The following is a 19,586-nucleotide window of genomic DNA, read 5'->3' as shown; positions in this document are numbered from 1 at the left end:
GTATATATAATGTTTGCGTATGTATGTATGTATGTGTATATATATATATATTATATATATATATATATATAAATATATATATATATATATTATATATAATGTGTATATATATATATATATATATATATATAAATATATATATATATATGATTATATATAATGTGTGTATATATATATATATATATATATATATATACATACACACACACACACACACACGTATGTATGTATGTATGTTAACACAAACATATAAATATGTATATGTACCTATCATTATCAATATCACCATTAGCATCATTTTTACATCCGCTTTCATGCTAGCATGGGCTCAAACATTTGGACAAGATTCAATAGCTAAGAGAGCCATGTCTTGCTCAAGTGTTTCAGATTTGACCTGGTTTCTATGGTTGGATGGCCTTCCTAATATCTTCCACTTTATAGAGTGTATTGGGTGCTTTCTTCATGGTACCAGCACAAATGAGGTCACCTGCTCTTCTGAGAGAGGGAACAGAAAATAGGGTAGTTGCTTCAAACAAGATGTTGAGAGGTTAAAACATGACCAGGGTGAATGTGAAAGAATGTGCAGGAGATTCATGGCTAACTCACATTTTCACAGAATTTTCATGTGTGGATGTGGGAGACTGGGTTGGTGTCCAAAAGTGAGGTAAATATAGTGGTTAGGAAATGCCAGAACATACATTCATGGCAGCATGTCCAAGAAGGTGAACAGAAGAACCAACAAGGGTGGGTGAAGTTTCAGAAGAATGGGAAGAAAAGTGAGAGACGGATAAAGACATGGGGTGGAAATGGTTAGATGTATATGGGGTGTGAATGTAATGAATTATGAACAGGAGTGAGAGTGATACATAAGTTGGAAATGATGGTAAGAATGATAAGAATGAGGGATGGATGATTGAGTATAGCACAAAGACTGGGAGTGGTGGTTGGCAGTAGAATCATTAGCACACTGGGCAAAATGCATAATGGCATTTTGTCCAACTTTACATTTTAGGTTCAAATTCTGCTGCGATTGAATTCGCCTTTCATCCCTTTCAGGGTTGATTAAACAAGTACCAGTTGAAAACGGGATAATTTAATCATCTTAGCCCTCTCCCAAAATTGCTAGTCTTGTACCAAAATTTGAAACCAATATACTATGGTATGTATTAAAAGTTTCTGCTTTCATTTCTTACAACAGCAGAATAATACAATAAATAAGAGGGTGATGGTCAAGTAAGTGATAGGGTGATAAGGGGATGGGGTTAAAGGTTGCAATGTGTACATATGTGTGTATAGTGGAGGGATTCGGTTGTGTGTGTAGTGCACATACACATTATATTTTGAGAGCCATCACTTGATAAAATGTGACTCAAAGTTTTTCTGGAATCATACAAGAAATGTATTTTACACCTTTTATTGGAAAATTATGATTATACATATATACATACATTCATACACACACACATACATTTATATCATCAATGACTATATTAATGGTTATGGTATGTAACTAAATAGAATGTTACTGCCTATTTTGTACTGTATATTGCCACTAGACAATATGTGACTCTTTCCCAAAATATCTGGGGTCATATAAATTCATAGTTGCAAAGAAGGTCTGAAGAGTTGTTAATATTATCTAGTAATACTATTGAACATGAAACCTATGGTGGCATTATGGCCAGTTATATGCTACAAGCAAAACACCCCCTGTCCAATGTACGGTGCTGAGTTGTCAAACATTTAAATTCTCAAAACAACTTGTCTGACCATCCCATAGGCCTCCCCTTTGAGAAACACTGATTTAACCTAAATTTGAGACACCAGCAAAAGAAGAAATAAAGATAGACATTTTTTGTATTCCAAAAAAAAAACGATTTTATTCACACAAATATGCAACCGAAGAGTTTAAAGTACCAGTAAGTACATCACAACAGCTGATGTACTTGCGCATACAAATGCACGTTGCTATGGCTTTATTGATCACATTCTCACCTGGAATCGATTTTTGCAATTTTTTCAAGACTTATACCCGCCCTGATACCGTTGGTATCTACATATCAAATTTAAGCACAATCGGATGGAGGATGCCCGAGATCCTAGAAGACACACAGACAGAACGGATTTTATATAATAGATATACCGCTTGATTGATACAGAAATATATATCAGCATTATTACTTGTATTGAGTGTGTTTTTATTTCTAACTTATGGACAACTTACTGATATATATATATATTTATATATATATGTATATATATAGAAGTAGGTAAATGGTACAACAAGGCACCAATATTTATATAGATATATATCCTATTATAAATTTGAGTGATGTTCTCTCTCTGATATTGTTTTATGTTTGTTAACTCCTCCTAGACTGTTGGCGCAACGACAAGGTAACTCAAATCAACAACTTCCCTAATCCCAGGGAATGTCCTAAGAGGGTCTATTTTTTTAAGAGCTGCCTAATTGGGGCACCACTGACCCCCGCTATTTTTACTGCATTTTAAACTAAATGCATGGAATTGGTGACCAAATCAGAGCAATGACAATGAATTTCATACCATGAACTCCCAGGGAGTATCATAAGGAGGTTAAATTTCTGAAGGGCTGCTTAAATGGCACCCCATTGACCTGCCCACTATTTTTACTGCATTTACCTCATTCCTATGCTTATTGATTAAACTATGATCAGCATCAGTGCTTAGCACATTGGCAGAAATAAGTTTGCACATTACATTACACAAGGGTAAAGGGCTGTGAAGTGGCCTGATTGCGGGGCGGAAGGCCTCAAAGGTGCCTTCTGCAGGAGCCACGTAGAATGCTGCCGAAGGGCAGCTTCAAGGCTAGTATATACATATATATATATATATATATATATATATAATCATCCTTGTGAAACATCTGTATTCCATGCTGGTATAGGTTGAACAGTTTGACCAGAGATGGTGGGCCAGAAAGCTGCACCAGGTTCCAGTCTGATTTGGCATGGTTTCTATGGCTGAATGCCCCTCCTAATGTCAATCACTTTACAGTGTGTGCTGGGTGGTTTTAACGTGGCACCGGCATGTGTACTTTGTATGTGGCACCAGCACAGGACTCTTGCAGGCCAATCCTCTTCATAAAGGAGAACAATCTTAACATTTCTGCTGTAGAGAATGTGTCTCCTTTTGTGTGTGTGTGTGTGTGTGTGTGTGTGCATTTGTGTGTGCATGTAATTTTAATGTAAAGTTTAAAAAAATCACCTATGGTTAGGGCTGGATGCCCTATAGCCATTACACAGAGCAAACTCTTCTACCATACTATCTCTACACATGGAAAACACTAAGTGAAAACCAACTGAGTTACTAAAACCACAATCTATGATGATTTCTTATGATAATCTCACATGTAAATGATTGTGCAAATAGTATCTCAAAAGATAGGTATCCTATTTAGGATAAGAAAATACTGACCCTCTATGATGCTCAAGTAAGAAGTAAGGCCCTCATTAAAGAGAAAAACACATTGCAACATATAGCTGGGGTAAAAGTACCAACAATGAAAGTATGTGACAGGAAGAATTCTGAGGAAATGGTTAAATTAGATTTTAGAAATCATTGATGCCATTTTAAGAACATTGAGAAATCTCTTATACAATTTTAAGAAAACTGTATGAGTTGAGGGTGATTTGGTTGCAATTTCTAGCAGCTGAACCACAAATTAAAGGCTCCTTAACAGGCTCAAAGTAAGTAGTGTTGAATTTATATGATGTATGTGATTTAATAGAAATGTCTAACTTAATTTGAAGTAGATGTTAAACAAGGATTGTTATCTATGTGTTCTGATTTAGTTAAAAAAACTCTTTTGCATGTGTATGTGTGTGCATGTGAGTGAATATGTACGTACGTGTATAAATGAGTATGTGTGTGTGTGTGTGTGTGTGTGTGTGTAAGAGAGTGAGTACATGTGAGATCACTTTTACCCACACAAATACTTGCAGATATTATGGTCTCTTGAAGTTCTAAAACTAACATAGATTGACATCGTAAAAACCAAAACTAAAGTATTGAATTTCCTGTTTTGTAGCAAAGCAAAAATAAAAAGAAAAGCAAAACAAAAGAAAACAAATGAAACAAAACAAGGAATATTTGTAATACAGATAAATGTAAAACTAAAGAAGGTTTTTACCGTCTTTCAGCCAAAAGGGAATTTCTAACAGCATGGAATGACTTCAGTTCTTTTTCTAGTTTCTCTGTTTTGGCTTGGTTAGCACTCCTCTGTTGGCGAAAAACAAAACAAAACAAACACACCATCAATAACAACAAGAACATAAAAAGCAACATTAGTAACACTAATAAATATCAAAACAAAGTGATCCTCTTCACTGACAGTTTAATGTCTCTTTTTTTCTCCTCCATGTTTACATTGCTTGGACAAATCTCAGACATATTACTGCTATTCCTCCCAATCACTGACTTCTTTCAAGATCAATTTCCATTGCTTTGGACAAATGTCAAAAATTCTCTTTTCTCTATTTACCAATGTCTGAATGACCGTCTAAAGTGTTGTAACCAGATTTGTGTGGTTATAGTGTCACATAATGAGCTAGGTTTTATTATAACTAAATGAAGGTTTATTTATTTGTTGGACTGATTTATATGATTCATTTTCCGAAGAATAGCCTTGTTGATTACATGTTTCCAATAAGTCAATTACTAGTTCACTACATTTATAAAAGTGAAAATGGTGTATCTGTGGAACTTGTGAGAAATAAATTCTACAAAGTATTTTTATTTGATGTACCAGTTTACTGCAATTATTTCAGTGATGCAACTCACACACACACACACACACACACACACATAAATTCTGAGGCCAATACACACACACAAATTCAAATGGCACTCTGTTGGTTGCTATGATGAGGGTTCCTGCTGAGCTGATCAACAGAACAACCTGCTCATGAAATTAACATGCAAGTAGCTGAGCACTCTACAAACACACAAATCCTTCATATAGTCCTCATGGAGATTCAGCATGATACAATGTGACAAGACCGGCCCTTTGAAATACAGGTACAACTCATTTTTGCCAGCTGAATGGACTGGTGCAATGTGAAATAAAGTATCTTGCTCAAGAACACAATGCACCACAGGGAATCAAACACATGACCATATGATTATAAGCCAAATATCCCTAGCCACTAAGCCATGCATTTTCACACACGAACACAAAGACATATAAGATGAGCTTCTTCACAGCTACTGCCAACTGCATTCACTCAGGCATATAAGGCATTGTGTTATTTTAGGATGTGCATATATACACACACACACACACATAAGATGAGCATCTGGACAGTTGCTGCATATTGCATTCACTCAGATGACATATGACGCATTGGTGGTATTTCATGAAGATGTGTTTATATGCACACTTACAAACATATATATTTTATGATTTCATTTAAGTACAGTGGTATTAATAACCAGTTGTTTGAACTCAGTATAATTATGCTTTAGAATAAAGCATTAGAAGAGTACACAGTATATCAATTGAAGAATGACAAAAGAACAAAATTTTTGTAATCCCCCTACATCAGCTTAATCCAGGGGTGGAGAAACTTTGTAGTGCAGTGGGCAAAAATTTACAAAGAAAAAAGGTCCTTGAGCAGATCACAAGTTCTAACTCGTAGATCTTGTAGATATCTATGTATAATTCGATATACATTAATAAAGATAAGTTTAACACATTAAATTAATGTATAACATCTTCATTAACACAGCCACTAAATTTTGGATGTTTATATTACTTATGAGGTGTTCTATATTTCTCAGCTAGAGTGTAGTTGGGTCTCAAGGGGGTGGTTTTCTATGTTTTCTAGTGAAAACAAAATTTCCATTCAAATGGCAATTACTGGACGAGTTTCTGTTTGAGTCTAACCATTTTAAGTTGTAGTGGAAATGTGACCTGTCACAAATAGGCATATGAATATTGTGTAAATTTTATAATTGAAAAATTTTACTGTATTCTGTACATACAAGTATATCAGCCTGTGGGTGAAATAAAATGGGCTTGCATTTAGATTACTTTGTCAAATGTAATGCTCATATATTTACATTGTTTTGAATTAATCATGTGTTCTCTTATAGCATCAGGATTCCAGTGATGTGATTATACAGGGTGTTCCAGAAGTCTTGGGCACATTTTAAGTCCTCATATCTGTTGGACTATGATTGGTAGTAAGATGAAATTGGTACCATTTTAAAGCTAAATTCATTAAGTTTTTGTAATGTTAATGATTTTTTCATATTTTTTCAGATCCAGTAATGGCGTTCACTCAACCAGAAAAGGCATTTTGCATCCTTGAATTTGCAAAAACTGGATCATGGACACTTGTTCAACGTGCGTTTCGCACAAAATTCCAGAAAGAAGCACCAGAAAGGAAGTCCATATTGAGAGGGCATGGTAAATTCATGAAGGATGTTTGTTTGTGCCCAGCTAAGAGAACAGGACGCCCCTAAACTTCAGGTGATACGGTTGAGTGAGTTCGAACTGCCTTCGAGCAGAGCCCCTGTAAATCGATCAGAAGAGCCAGGTGGGACTTCATTTTCCAACAGGATGGGGTGTCACCGCACTGGAGACTCAGGGTTAGACAATATCTGTACACAACACTGCCAGACAGATTGATTGGACGGTCTGGGTGAGATGATTGCGTTCTTATGCCCTGGCCTCCCAGGTCTCCAGATCTCACATCCTGTGATTTCTTTTTGTGGGCATTTGTGAAAGGACTGGTCTATATGCTTCCTCTTCCAAAAGACGTGGATGAACTGAAGGCCCGAATAACGAAAGCTGTTAGAACCATCGACAACACAATGCTGGAATGCGTTTGGCAAGAATTGGACTATCGGCTTGATGTGTGCTGTGTGACCAACGGTGCTCACATTGAACATTCCATAAAAAACTTGAAATTGCAGGCTTTCAGAATATATCAGATGCGTTTTATGTCCTTAATCGTTTTCGAGATATTCAATGTCAAAATGTGCCCAAGACCTCTAGAACACTCTGTATATCTAAGGATATAGCCAAATCTAGCCAGTTTGAACATAAAACAGAATATTTGGGCTGGAATATGGCCGGTTTAAATGCTAAAGGATTAAAACTGTCATTTTTGCTATAAGAAACTGAGCACTCAGAACTAAGTGCTTCTCAAATGAACATATACTTCATTTTAATGGCTCCAAGAAAGCTATAGGATGTTATAAAAGCAATCAGCTCTGAGTGCACTGTTCCTTATAGCAGAAACAGCTGTAAACTAATGAAGGTAATTATGTAACTCCTGTTCTTTTGTCATTCATTCATTGATATGTGTGCATGCGTGTGTGTGTGTGTGTGTGTGTGTGTGTATGTGTGAGTATGTGTGTGATTCATCATCACCATTTAGCAACCATTTTCCATGATGAGATGGGTAAGACAGTCTGAATAGAGCTGATAAGCTGAAGAGCTGTACCAGGCTCCAGTCTATTTCAGCTTGGTTTCTACGACTGGCTGCCCTTCCTAATGCCCACCACTCCATAGAGTGTAGTGGATGTCTTTTGCGTGTAACCGGCACAGCTGCCTTTTATGTGTTACCAGCACATGTGCATGTGTAGAAAACCATGGTCATCACTTCCAAGCAGTATAACTGAATGGTAAGTACCATGCTTTTGTTAACTGTATTTAGGTGCCCATGTAGTTGCAGGCAGAAAAGACACTTTCCCAGCCTCCTACCTATGATCCAACTGAACAGAGGAGATTTGACAACTATATCATGTGTGTGTGTGTGTGTGTGTGTGTGTCAAAATAACAAAAGCAAGACAAGAAAAAGAAACACGTAAAAGGATACATGGTACAAGAATGTTTTCATTTGAAAAGATTCAAAAAAAGAAATGTAAAAAATTTATATTCCTGGAGTATAAATATTTTAATTTATTACACAGTTATTTGTCAAAATAGCTTCTCTTTCAACATTTAAAATGGCATAAGCTGATCTCAAATATCACAAGATCAAGTTTCAAATACGTTTATCATTTCCATTTACATCTCTAACATGATAATGCCAATTTGACATGCTTCTTTTTTAATTTTATATATTTTAAAAAACTACACCCACTGCCAGTATTTCTGAACTATACTACAAAGAATGGCCAAAAGCAGTGGCTCCCAAATTCAGGGAACTGATATGTATATTCTATAGATAATTTCAACTATCTTAAGTTTGAAAAGATATTAAATGAAGTTTTGAAGAGAGATGCAATCATGTGGTTCTGAGTTCAGTTCAACTGTGTGTCACCATGGGAAGATGTCTTCCACTATAACCCCCAAGCAGACCAATGCCTTGTAAGTGAATTTGGTAGATGAAAACTGTGTTGAAGCCTGTTGTATGTGAGTGAGTGTGCTTAAGTATGTCAATGTGTTTGTGCTTGACCCCCTTTCCCAGGTAACCATTTGACAACTAGTGCTGGTCACTCTAAATTTGCAGGTCAGTAAAGAACACTGACAGAATAGATATTAAGCTTAAAAACTAAATAGTGGGGTCCACTTGTTTGATTAAAGCCATTAAGTGCAGTGCCCTAGCATGGATGCAGTCCAGTGACTGAAACTAGTAAAAGATACTTTACGGATAAAAGACGCAAATAAAAAAAAAATCATGGCTACATTTGTGCATTTCTTTTTTTTTAAAAAAAGGCAGCATGTTAGCGAAAACAGTAGCACACCTGACGAAATGCTTAGTGACATTCCGTCCATCTCAGAATTTACTGAGGTCAACATTACCTTTCATCCTTTCAGAATCAATAAATTAAGTACCACTCAAGCACTGAGGTCAATGAAATTAATTAGCTGTATCCCTAAAATTTCAGGCTTTGTGACTATTGTAGAAAGGATTAAGATGGTGTTTAGAACATAAACTAACGTAAAATTATCACTTTAAAACAAAAAATTTATATCACAGAACAAGAGACAAGATGGTGCCAAAAGTATTATGGTACCCATGTTTCTGATTATTTAAATAGCTGAAATAATTCTCAATGGGACTACGTAGTTTTGCTGACTATTAATCCTGTCTTTAAATTGTATTCTTGCAATATTTACATCTATTGGCCCTAGGGTTGCTGGTGCCCTAGGCAAGTTGAACTTTGGCATGTACAAGCTGATGGTCATGAAATTTCCTCATCTTTGTCATGCTCCCTCTTGGTGCCTCCTAGCACGTGGCACTCTGGCCAACTGCCCAAGCTGCTGGTACTTTGAACCACCCCTAATGTTATGCTTTGATCAGACTGATTATTAGTAAACTTGTAAATAACAACGTTATTGTTCTTTAGAACAATGCTCTCAGTTCAAATCAAGACATGGGCTACATACATCCACAACCAAGAATGGTGACCAGTGATCAAATTTAATGAAACATACTGCTGGTGCCATGTAAAAAGCATTCAGTTCACAATGTAAAATGGTTGGTGTTTGAAAGGGCATCCAGCTGTAAAAACCATGCCAAAATAGATCTCACTGGTGCTGGTGCCACATAAAAGGTACTCAGTCCACTCTGTATGGTGGTTGGTATTAAGAAGGGCATCCAACCATAGAAACCTTGTCAAAACAGACAGTGAAGCCTGGTGCAGTCTTCAGTTTAGCCAGCTCAAAGCATCCAACCATGTTAGCATAAAAAACAGACATTAAATGATAATGATGATAATGTAGATGTAAAAAAGCTGTAAAAATATACAATATATACTCTAAAGATGAGAGTAATAGCTTGGAAAATTGTAATCATATCATTTCTGAGTGTTCAAAACATAAAAAAAAATGTCAGCAAGAAGATAAAGATGTCAAAGCTACATGCCTTCTATAGATATAAAATGATAAATACTATAGAATTACAAAGTTGAATGTTGAAGGGACTTACTCTATATGAGATATCATAAGTAAGTATTTTGTTTACCATATATTTGACTTGATAAACTAAGACATCTGTACACGAATGCATATCTGGTAGCTCTGTGAGTGAGTATGTGTATGAGAGCATGTATATGTGTGTGAGTATATGTGTGCATGTGTGAGTATATGGAATATGCAAAAGAATGTTTCAAGAGACTTCAAAATATTCCAGTTACCTCCCTTCTCAAAAGTTTCAATTCTGCTTCCATCTCTGTCTTCTTACCATCATCTTTCATCCGAAGAAGGTGCTCATAGTCTGTAAGGAGGATAAAAAAAACCCATCATATTTTCTTCACAAATCACCTTTATTTACTATCCAGTCTAGAAACTTCTGTTCTTGTTACTGAACTCATCTTAATTTTTTTTCAGCTTGTATGCCTTTTAATGTCTGCTCAATTTTAGACCAATAACTTTTTATAGCTGATGCTCTCAAATTGAAGACTATTATCATAAGTGTTGAAATTCTGGTGGTATTTGGTTGATAACTGATGAGGGGATTGAACCTATCTGTGTCTATTTTGTGTGTTTTCCTGTTATGAAGTCATTGCCATTGGGGTGCCAGAAGACATGGCTGATCTTCAGGCTTTTGCTGCCAACTCAGCCAAAGACCTAGGCTGCGTTCCCCCAACGGGTGCTATCCGCCTTGGACGACCTGGCCCAAAACCTAGGCTCATCAAGTTGTCTTTTACGGACCCCACTGAGGCAACCTCTTACCATCTGGCCTCAGTTAAAGCTGGGCAGGAAAATCGGACCACCTTCCGAACACGCCCAGGCTTACCGTCCGATGTACGTCCGAAGCTACGTGTAGTGGCTTCCCTGAATAGGAACTCAGCTCTACAGAAAGCTTCAGTCTTCGGGAAGATGGACAAATCTGGAGATTTGTCAAGACTGCTGAAATGTGGAAGAGAGATACAGCTGGTCTGAGTGCTCTCTACCCACAATAACTAAAAAGACTACAGCAACTCAGGGAAACTAAGCCAGAACAACCTGCCATTCTCTACACACCATCATAAACTGCGAGCAGGTACAAATTGTTGTCCTTAAATGCTCGCAGTTTATGCAACAAAATACATTTGTTCAACGCCTACGTCAGAAGTGTTGACCCTGACTTCATCACTGTCACGGAAACATGGGCGCATTCCTTACTCTGTGATGGGGTTTTCAACATTACGGGATACAACCTCTTCCGTAAGGACCGCACTAACGCCGCCGTGGTGGTGGTGTGATGGTCTACGTTCGTTCAAATTTTTTGGTAATTCCTTGTGCCGATTTGAACGAATCACAAGAAGTTTTTTTCTGTGACGTGCGTATGACCATGTCAACACTCCTGCTTGGCGTTGTTTATCGTCCCCCAAGTTACCATCGGGACACACAGCTTTGCAATGTCCTCCGAGCTGCTGCCAGGAAAACAGCCACTTATGTGTTTATTGCAGGCGATTTCAATCATCCTGAGATCGATTGGGAGACCTTCCATTGGCCACAGAGTGCAAACGATTTTGTTGAGCTTGTGCTGGACTCAAACTGGTCATGAGTAGTCACCTCTCCAACAAGAGGCGACAACACCTTGGACCTGCTCTTCACCACAACTCCTGAAGCGGTTATCAATTGCACTACGGAGGAACCTCTAGGTGACTCTGATCATGCTATGATCATCGCCAATCTGGCTCTTGCAGGCAACAAAAACCTGAACCATCTCCAATCTGCTTCCTTCGATTGGAAGAGAGCAGATTGGAACCTGTACCACACACTGAACTACAGCACCCAAACTGGCGTGAATTCTACAACTCTGGAGATGTGAATACTATACTCCAGAGTATCCTGGACTCAATATGGGCAGCATGTGCAGCATCAGTGCCACGTAAACAAAAAAGAAGAACCGCCCCAAAAGGGCAATTTGGGAAACTTCAGCGGTCCGACTTGCCAGGAGGGAACGTCGGACTGCTGAACGGGAATACAGGTTGCATAAATCAGACACCAACAGGAAGAAGCGGAATAAATCCTCCAACCATCTCAAGCAAGTGACAAAAAAAGCAGTGCTTGAATTTGAACAGTGCATAGCAGCCAATCCTGACAGCAAGGTTTTCTGGAAATATGTGCACTCAAAGCAGAGACCTCACTCTCCAGTGGGCCCTCTTCGCAACCCTCACACAAACCAGATCACTGACAACCCCAAGGAATGCGCAGAACTCATTGCCGAGTGCTATGCAAACATATTGACTGTTGAAAGTCAAAATGTACCATCTTCACCATCACTAACAGCAAACTCCATAACAACTATGGAATTTACACCTGCAATGCTGCGACGTCACCTTCAAAATAGCGCAACTATGCCTCCCCTGGTCTCGATGGAGTTACATACCTGCTTCTCAAACGTGGCAGGCACTTCCTTTTACACCAGCTTTCTATTTTCTTCCAGTACTGTCTCAACAATGGTGCTACTCCGGAGCAGTGGAAACTGCCAGTGTCATTCCTCTGTTCAAAAAGGGCGATCGCACATCACCTGTCAACTATCGCCCAGTCAGTCTCACTAGCTGTATTGCAAAACTGATGGAATTGTGTGTCAGAGAAACACTCTGGAACTTCTGGAGCTCTCACAGTCTCATCCGACCCTCACAATATGGATTTGTCCCTAACTCCAGCTGCAGTGACCAGCTTGTCGAGTTCCTTGAGGACATTACTCAGATTACTGACAGTGGCTCATGGGTGGATGTTGTCTACCTTGACTTTGCTAAGGCTTTCACTCTGTGCCACACAAAAGGCTTATGGTGAAACTCTCTGCAATGGGTGTGGGGGATGACCTTTTTAACTGGTTGAAATCCTTCATCTCAGCCGAAAGGAGGTAGTCACAGTTCTAGGACAGCACTCTACACCATATGAGATGTCATCGGGTGTACCACAGGGATCTGTCCTTGGTCCCCTCTTGTTGTGGCATACATTAACGACATAGATGCCAATTTAAAGAATGCCACAGTATTGAAATATGCAGACGACATCAAGCTGTACCTTGAAATCAAGAGGACAGATCCTGATGTCTACAACTCTTTCCTGCAATCAGACCTAGACACAATGCAGCAATGGATCACAGACTGGCAACTGAAACTGGCTGTGGACAAGTGTACCACCATGCATTTTGGGAGAAAAAACCCTGCGTTCACATACTCCCTCCACAACACTGATATCAAGAAATCCTCTTGCGAGCGTGACCTAGGCATCACTGTCAGCAGTGATTTGCGTTGGTCAAAGCATATCTCTAAGATTGTCAGGAAAGCCGAGGGTGTCTTGGCATCACTCAGCAGGTCTTTTGTTAGCCGCTCTCCAGCCATCTATTTAAAACTGTATACAGCTATGGTACGACCACACTTGGAATTCGCATCATCAGTTTGGAACCCCTATCTTGCACAGAACATTGACCTCCTGGAATCTGTCCAGAGACGTGCAACCAAACGCATACCCTCCATCAGACACCTACCATATTCTGAGCGCCTTGTTTCCCTGGGCATGGATTCACTGAAGCTCCGGCGTTTGGCGACGGACTTGGTAAACACCCACAAAGTTATCAACCACCTCACCAACAACAACACTGAACACCTTTTTGATCTCCATGTGTCTAACACACGTGGACATGCCTACAAAGTCAGAAAACAATACAGCTCCCATGACTTTCGGAAACATTTTTTCACGCTCAGAGTTGCTGAAGCATGGAATAAACTGCCTGCGTCAGTTGTTGACTGCCATGACACTGCATCTTTTAAGGCCCTCATGCTTTCCGAAATCCGCCGAAACTACACCTGATTATATATACACTTTAGATGAGTTGTAGTGCACCTGAGCACTGTACACAATTATTATTATTATTATTATTATTATTATTATCTCCTTGTGCTGAGATCATATATATTATATTATATATTACACAGCTACATATAAATATATACACATACATATATATATACACACATACATAATATATACACACATACATACATATACACATACATACATACATACATACATATACACACACACACACACACACACACACACACACACAACAGACATACATACATACAACAACATACATAATACATACATACATACATACATACATACATACATACATACATACATACTACATACATACATACATACATACATACATACATACATACATACATACATACATACAACATAATACATACATACATACATACATACATACATACATACATACATACATACATACATACATACATACATACATACATACATACATACATACATACATACATACATCATACATACATACATACATAATACATACATACATACATACAACTACATTACATACATACATTACATACATACATACATACATACATACATACATACATACATACATACATACATACATACATACATACATACATACATACAACTACATACATACATACATACATACATACATACATACATACATACATATATATATATATATATATGATGGTTGTCTACTCTTCATGCAGAGCCTGACCACCACTTGTACCTACACTTTCGATTCGTCATAGTCTGATGTGGCCTTTTAAACCAGACAATGTATTGAAAAGACACCCACATAGATTGCATATCTGATTTGGACCACCAAGAGCTGCAGTTAAGTTCAGCTCTTTGTGGATCTTAAAATGTCTTTAAGGCCTCTGTTAGAATTGCAGACCTTTTGGCATACACAACACTGAAAGGGTGTGCACAAATGTATAGGCAGAATAGTTGGTGGGGGTTTGTTTTCCATGGGTCCTCAAATGAGATTTGAGCCCAACAAAAGAAAGGCATGGTCTATTACAAACTGTGCACACAAAAAGGTCACTGAGATTCGCCTTCTCAATCACAACATTCTTCTTTAAATCTCTTTTGAGTCTTGCATGTGTTATCCTGGCCTTCTCGAATGCTTCACTCCACTCCACACTTTTGTTCACCATCCAGCTTGATCTGAAGCAAGGATTTCTATGGTCTTTGGATACATTCCAAGTGAATTCATGGTAGTCCTTATGCCGTCATTAAACCTTTTTTATATACACACACATACATATATACATACATACATATATACATATATACATATATATAAACATACAAACACATACACATAAATATATATATATATCGCCAGCCTCATCTGGCACCTGTGTCGGTGGCACATAAAAAGCACCCACTACACTCACGGAGTGGTTGGCATTAGGAAGGACATCCAGCTGTAGAAACACTGCCAGATCTGACTGGCCTGGTGCAGCCTTCGGGCTTCCCAGACCCCAGTTGAACCGTCCAACCCATGCTAGCATGGAAAGCGGACATTAAACGATGATGATGATGATGATGATATATAACATACAAACACACACATATATATATATGTATATATATGAATATATATGGATCAAAACAGTTTGATTTAAATTTGTTGGCACTCTGAAAGTTTCAAGTGTGATGCTAATCTTTAGCCATTTTGAATTTGAGTGAAGGAAGTTGATTATTATTACTGTAAGGTGGGCTGTGATTGGTCGAGGAAGGCCACATGGTGTTGTGGTTTGATGTTGGTATAACCATATATCAGTGATAACAGTTAGTTGGAAAACACCGCATGATGAACAGGAAAGTGACCACATGGTGGACAGGAAATCGACCATGTGGTGGACAGGAAATTGGTCAGGTTGTTGGAGGGGAGGTAGGAAGGTGCAGTATGCGCAAGTATATAGTTGTATATGTAGGTGTGTGGACGTACTCATTTGGTTTTGCATGCATATCTGTACTGATGCGAGCATGTGCAACTGTACATGGGTATGTGTATATATGTGTGCATCCATGTGCATGTCTGCTCATATGTGTGTGTGCATGCTTGCATCAAGAGACATGCATGCAAAACCCTGAGTGTATTCACAAACCCACATATACAACTATATACTTGCGCATGCTGCGCCTTCCTACCCCGTCTCCAACAACCTGACTGATTTTCTGACCACCCTGTGGTGTTTTCCAACTAACTATCATCACTGATATACGGTTATACCAACATCAAACCATACACCATGTGCCCATCCTCAACTAATCGCAGCCAATTTTACAGTAATAACAATCAACTTCTTTCATTCAAATTCAAAATGACTAAAGATTAGCATCATGGTTGAAATTCTTGGAGTACCAACAAATTTGAATCAAACTGTATTGATCCATATATGTAACTCCCAATAAACGTGTTGAGTGCCCTTCTTATATTTATCCACTCACTTGTGTATACACACACACACACACATATTTTTATATATATATATAAACATGCAAATACACACACACACACACACATATGCAAATTAATTAGAGGCTATATTAACCTCTTAAAGTGATGATTACACCCAAGAAAACACTGGTTTTATACCTTATATCTTTGGGAAATAAAATTTACCTGAATCAATAGGTATATATTAAGTATATAATCCATATTAAATTAAGAAAAGAAAATGGAGACTTAGCAGTTAATAATTATTTACTAATAAATTGATAATCATTTCTTCTTACAGCTGTTTCTATTTATACTCATTGAATAAATTACAAATTTGTGCATTAAATTTGCATTTATAAGTTATGAGCAAAGCAATGTCTAACTTTTCCCTCATGATATTTTGCTCATAACTTATGAATGTAAATTTAATGGACAATTTGTAATTCATTCAATGAGTATAAATAGAAACAACTGTAGGAAGAAATGATTATCATCATCATCATCATCATCATCATCATTTAGCGTCCGCTTTCCATGCTAGCATGGGTTGGACGGTTCAACTGGGGTCTGTGAAGCTGGGAGGCTTCGTCAGGCCCAGTTGGATCTGGCAGTGTTTCTACGGCTGGATGCCCTTCCTAACGCCAACCACTCCGTGAGTGTAGTGGGTGCTTTTTACGTGCCACCTGCACAGGTGCCAGACAGAGCTGGCAAATGGCCACGATGGTGCTTTTACGTGTCACCGGCACGGGGCCAGGCAATGCTGGCAACGGACACGAACGGATGGTGCTTTTACGTGCCACCGACACGGGGCCAGACAAAGCTGGCAAACGGCCACGAACGGATGGTGCTTTTACGTGTCACCGGCACGTAAATAATTATTAACCATTAACTCTTCATTTTCTTCTCTTAATATGTGTGTGTGTATGTATGTATGTATATATATATATACACACACACACATATGACTGATTTTGTTTCAGAAAATTTGCTATTTCTTATTTAACATTTCTACTGTCACAGCAGTAGGATGGGGGAGAGAGGGCAACAAATTCCATGGTTCCTTCCTTGACCTCTTCATCACCATTAGACAAAAAAAAAGCAAAAGAAAACTTTTAACATAAAACACATACAAATGTATAACAAAACAAAAGGCATACACATTGATGTATAGTTATTTTTGTCATGTGCACATGCATCCTTGACTGTGTACACACACATGAGAGGGAGAGAGAACAGGGTGCAAGAGAGAGAGAGAGAGAGAGGGAGAGAGAGAACAGGGAGTAAGTGAGAGAGTAGGAGGGGTGGTGAAAATAAGTGGTGGGGAGAGAAGGGCAACAGGGAGGGAGGGAGAGAGAGAGGGGGAACGGTAGGAGACAGAGAGAGAAAGTTTATAATAAACAAGCTTTTCAGTATATGACACATAAGAAAAGAAATAAACATTTATTGGCAGGAGGTAAGCTACAACATAAACATTAGAGCATAGTGTTAGTTATGAGTGTGTGTATGTGTTTGTATATATATACATGCAGTCTAGAAACAGTTGAGATTTTAAAATAAAATGTCATAGTACAAAACAAACAAGATACCTTACTGCTTAAACACATTAGATATCATAATCATTATCATCAACATTGGTGGGTGGGTGTACTGTAGCGTATATACCTGCATCCATACAATCCAAAAATATGTCCACATAACGACATATACACAAATATGTACATATGCACATACATGTCCTCTATATATATATATGTATGGGGGTATTCTTTAGATATATATACTCTCTTTTACTTGTTTCAGTCATTTGACTGCGGCCATGCTGGAGCACTGCCTTTAGTCAAGCAAATCGACCCCAGGACTTATTCTTTGTAAGCCTAGTACTTATTCTATCGGGCTCTTTTGCCGAACCGCTAAGTTACGGGGATGTAAACACACCAGCATCGGTTGTCAAGCGATATTGTGGGGACTAACACAGACACACACACATACATATATACAACAGACTTCTTTCAGTTTCTGTCTACCAAATCCACTCACATGGCTTTGGTCAGCCTGAGGCTATAGTAGAAGACACTTGCCCAAGGTGCCATGCAGTGGGAATGAACACCGAACCATGTGGTTGGTAAGCAAGCTACTTACCTCACAGCCACTTCTACCATCATCAACATCATCATTATTTAAAAGTCCACTTTTGCATGTTTGTATGGATCAGATTGAATTTGTTGAGGCAGATTTTTGTATAGCCAAATGTCCTTCCAGTCCTCAACCCTCACCTGTTTCCAAACAGGGTAGCATTTCCCCTTGGCCAGACATGTTTTTCATTTCACTTCTAAGACGGTGACATTCACTTACAACCTTCACATGATGTCAACACAACAGTGCACACAAACAAACAGACACACACACACACAACACATAGATTCTTGCATGCACGTAAGCACACACACATATATATATATATAGTTTAAATTTACAGAAAACAAAAGATGAAGACAGGTGAAGGAAAAAACAAACAAGTGTATTAGTTTTTAATGCTTGGGAAGAATGGAAAAGTCTTTGACAGCTCATGCCTATGCTCTTTGACAGAAAGAAATGAGAGGAAAAAATGGAGAGAGAAAAAACGTGTAGAGGTTAATGGTTCAAGATGAAGTGTGTGTGTGTGTGTGTGTGTGTGTATACACAGGCATGCAGGAAGTAAATAGACACCTTTAATTTTCAAAATTTCTGATCTAAGCATCTTGATATGTTTTCAGAAGTGTAGAATTTACAATGTAATTATTCTTTTTCATTCCAGTTTCCATAATATTAAACATTTGCGAAGAGTAACCATGCCACACACAAAAAATTCAGCAGAACTGTCAGATTTTTAAAGAGGTTGTATTGTTGGGCAATCTAAGGCTGGTCTTAGCCAGCGAAAAATTGCTAAAAATCTTCAAATTCCTCATGCTACTGTTAATAGAATTATAGTGCAATTCAAAAGCCTAGGAAAAGAATCAACAGTTTCTCGTCCCGGCCGACCTGGACCCTTGGAAAGGAAGCTTCAATGTTTGAAGAGAATTGTGGAAAATGAACCCCGTTCGAAGGCTTGACATTGCAAAACTGCTAGAAGTTAGTCCAAGAACATGTGTTACATATCTGCATAAGCTTGGGTATTATGGACGAGCAGCTCTCCTTCAACCAATTAATATCAAATAAAAGATTTTGAAAATTAAAGGTGTCAATTTACTTCCTGCATGTCTTTTGCTTCATTCAGTCATTGGACTGCAACCATGCTGGGGCACTGCTCTGAAGGGCCTTGCCAAACAAATTCACCCCAGTACTTAGAAAGGAGAGACACAAATAAGTAAGAAGAAAACAAAG

At 38.2% G+C, this 19,586-nt stretch overlaps 1 protein-coding gene across 4 annotated transcripts in view; it reads right to left on the bottom strand.

Annotated features, from left to right (window-relative positions):
* The window catches only part of LOC115226650 (centlein-like), a 410,125-nt gene that overhangs the window by 200,786 nt on the left and 189,753 nt on the right, over positions 1-19,586 (bottom strand). For all 4 annotated transcript variants that reach the window (XM_036500365.1, XM_036500367.1, XM_036500368.1 and 1 more), the window contains 2 exons: positions 10,135-10,214; positions 4,172-4,260 (listed from right to left, as the gene is read on the bottom strand). In XM_036500365.1, coding sequence (XP_036356258.1) covers positions 4,172-4,260; positions 10,135-10,214 — 169 coding nt within the window. The remainder of the gene's footprint in view (positions 1-4,171; positions 4,261-10,134; positions 10,215-19,586) is intronic.

The sequence above is a fragment of the Octopus sinensis genome, linkage group LG2 (genome assembly GCF_006345805.1).
Source record: "Octopus sinensis linkage group LG2, ASM634580v1, whole genome shotgun sequence".
NCBI lineage: Eukaryota > Metazoa > Mollusca > Cephalopoda > Octopoda > Octopodidae > Octopus > Octopus sinensis.
Note: the sequence above shows the minus strand (reverse complement) of the source record. Positions and strands in the feature narration are given on the sequence as shown.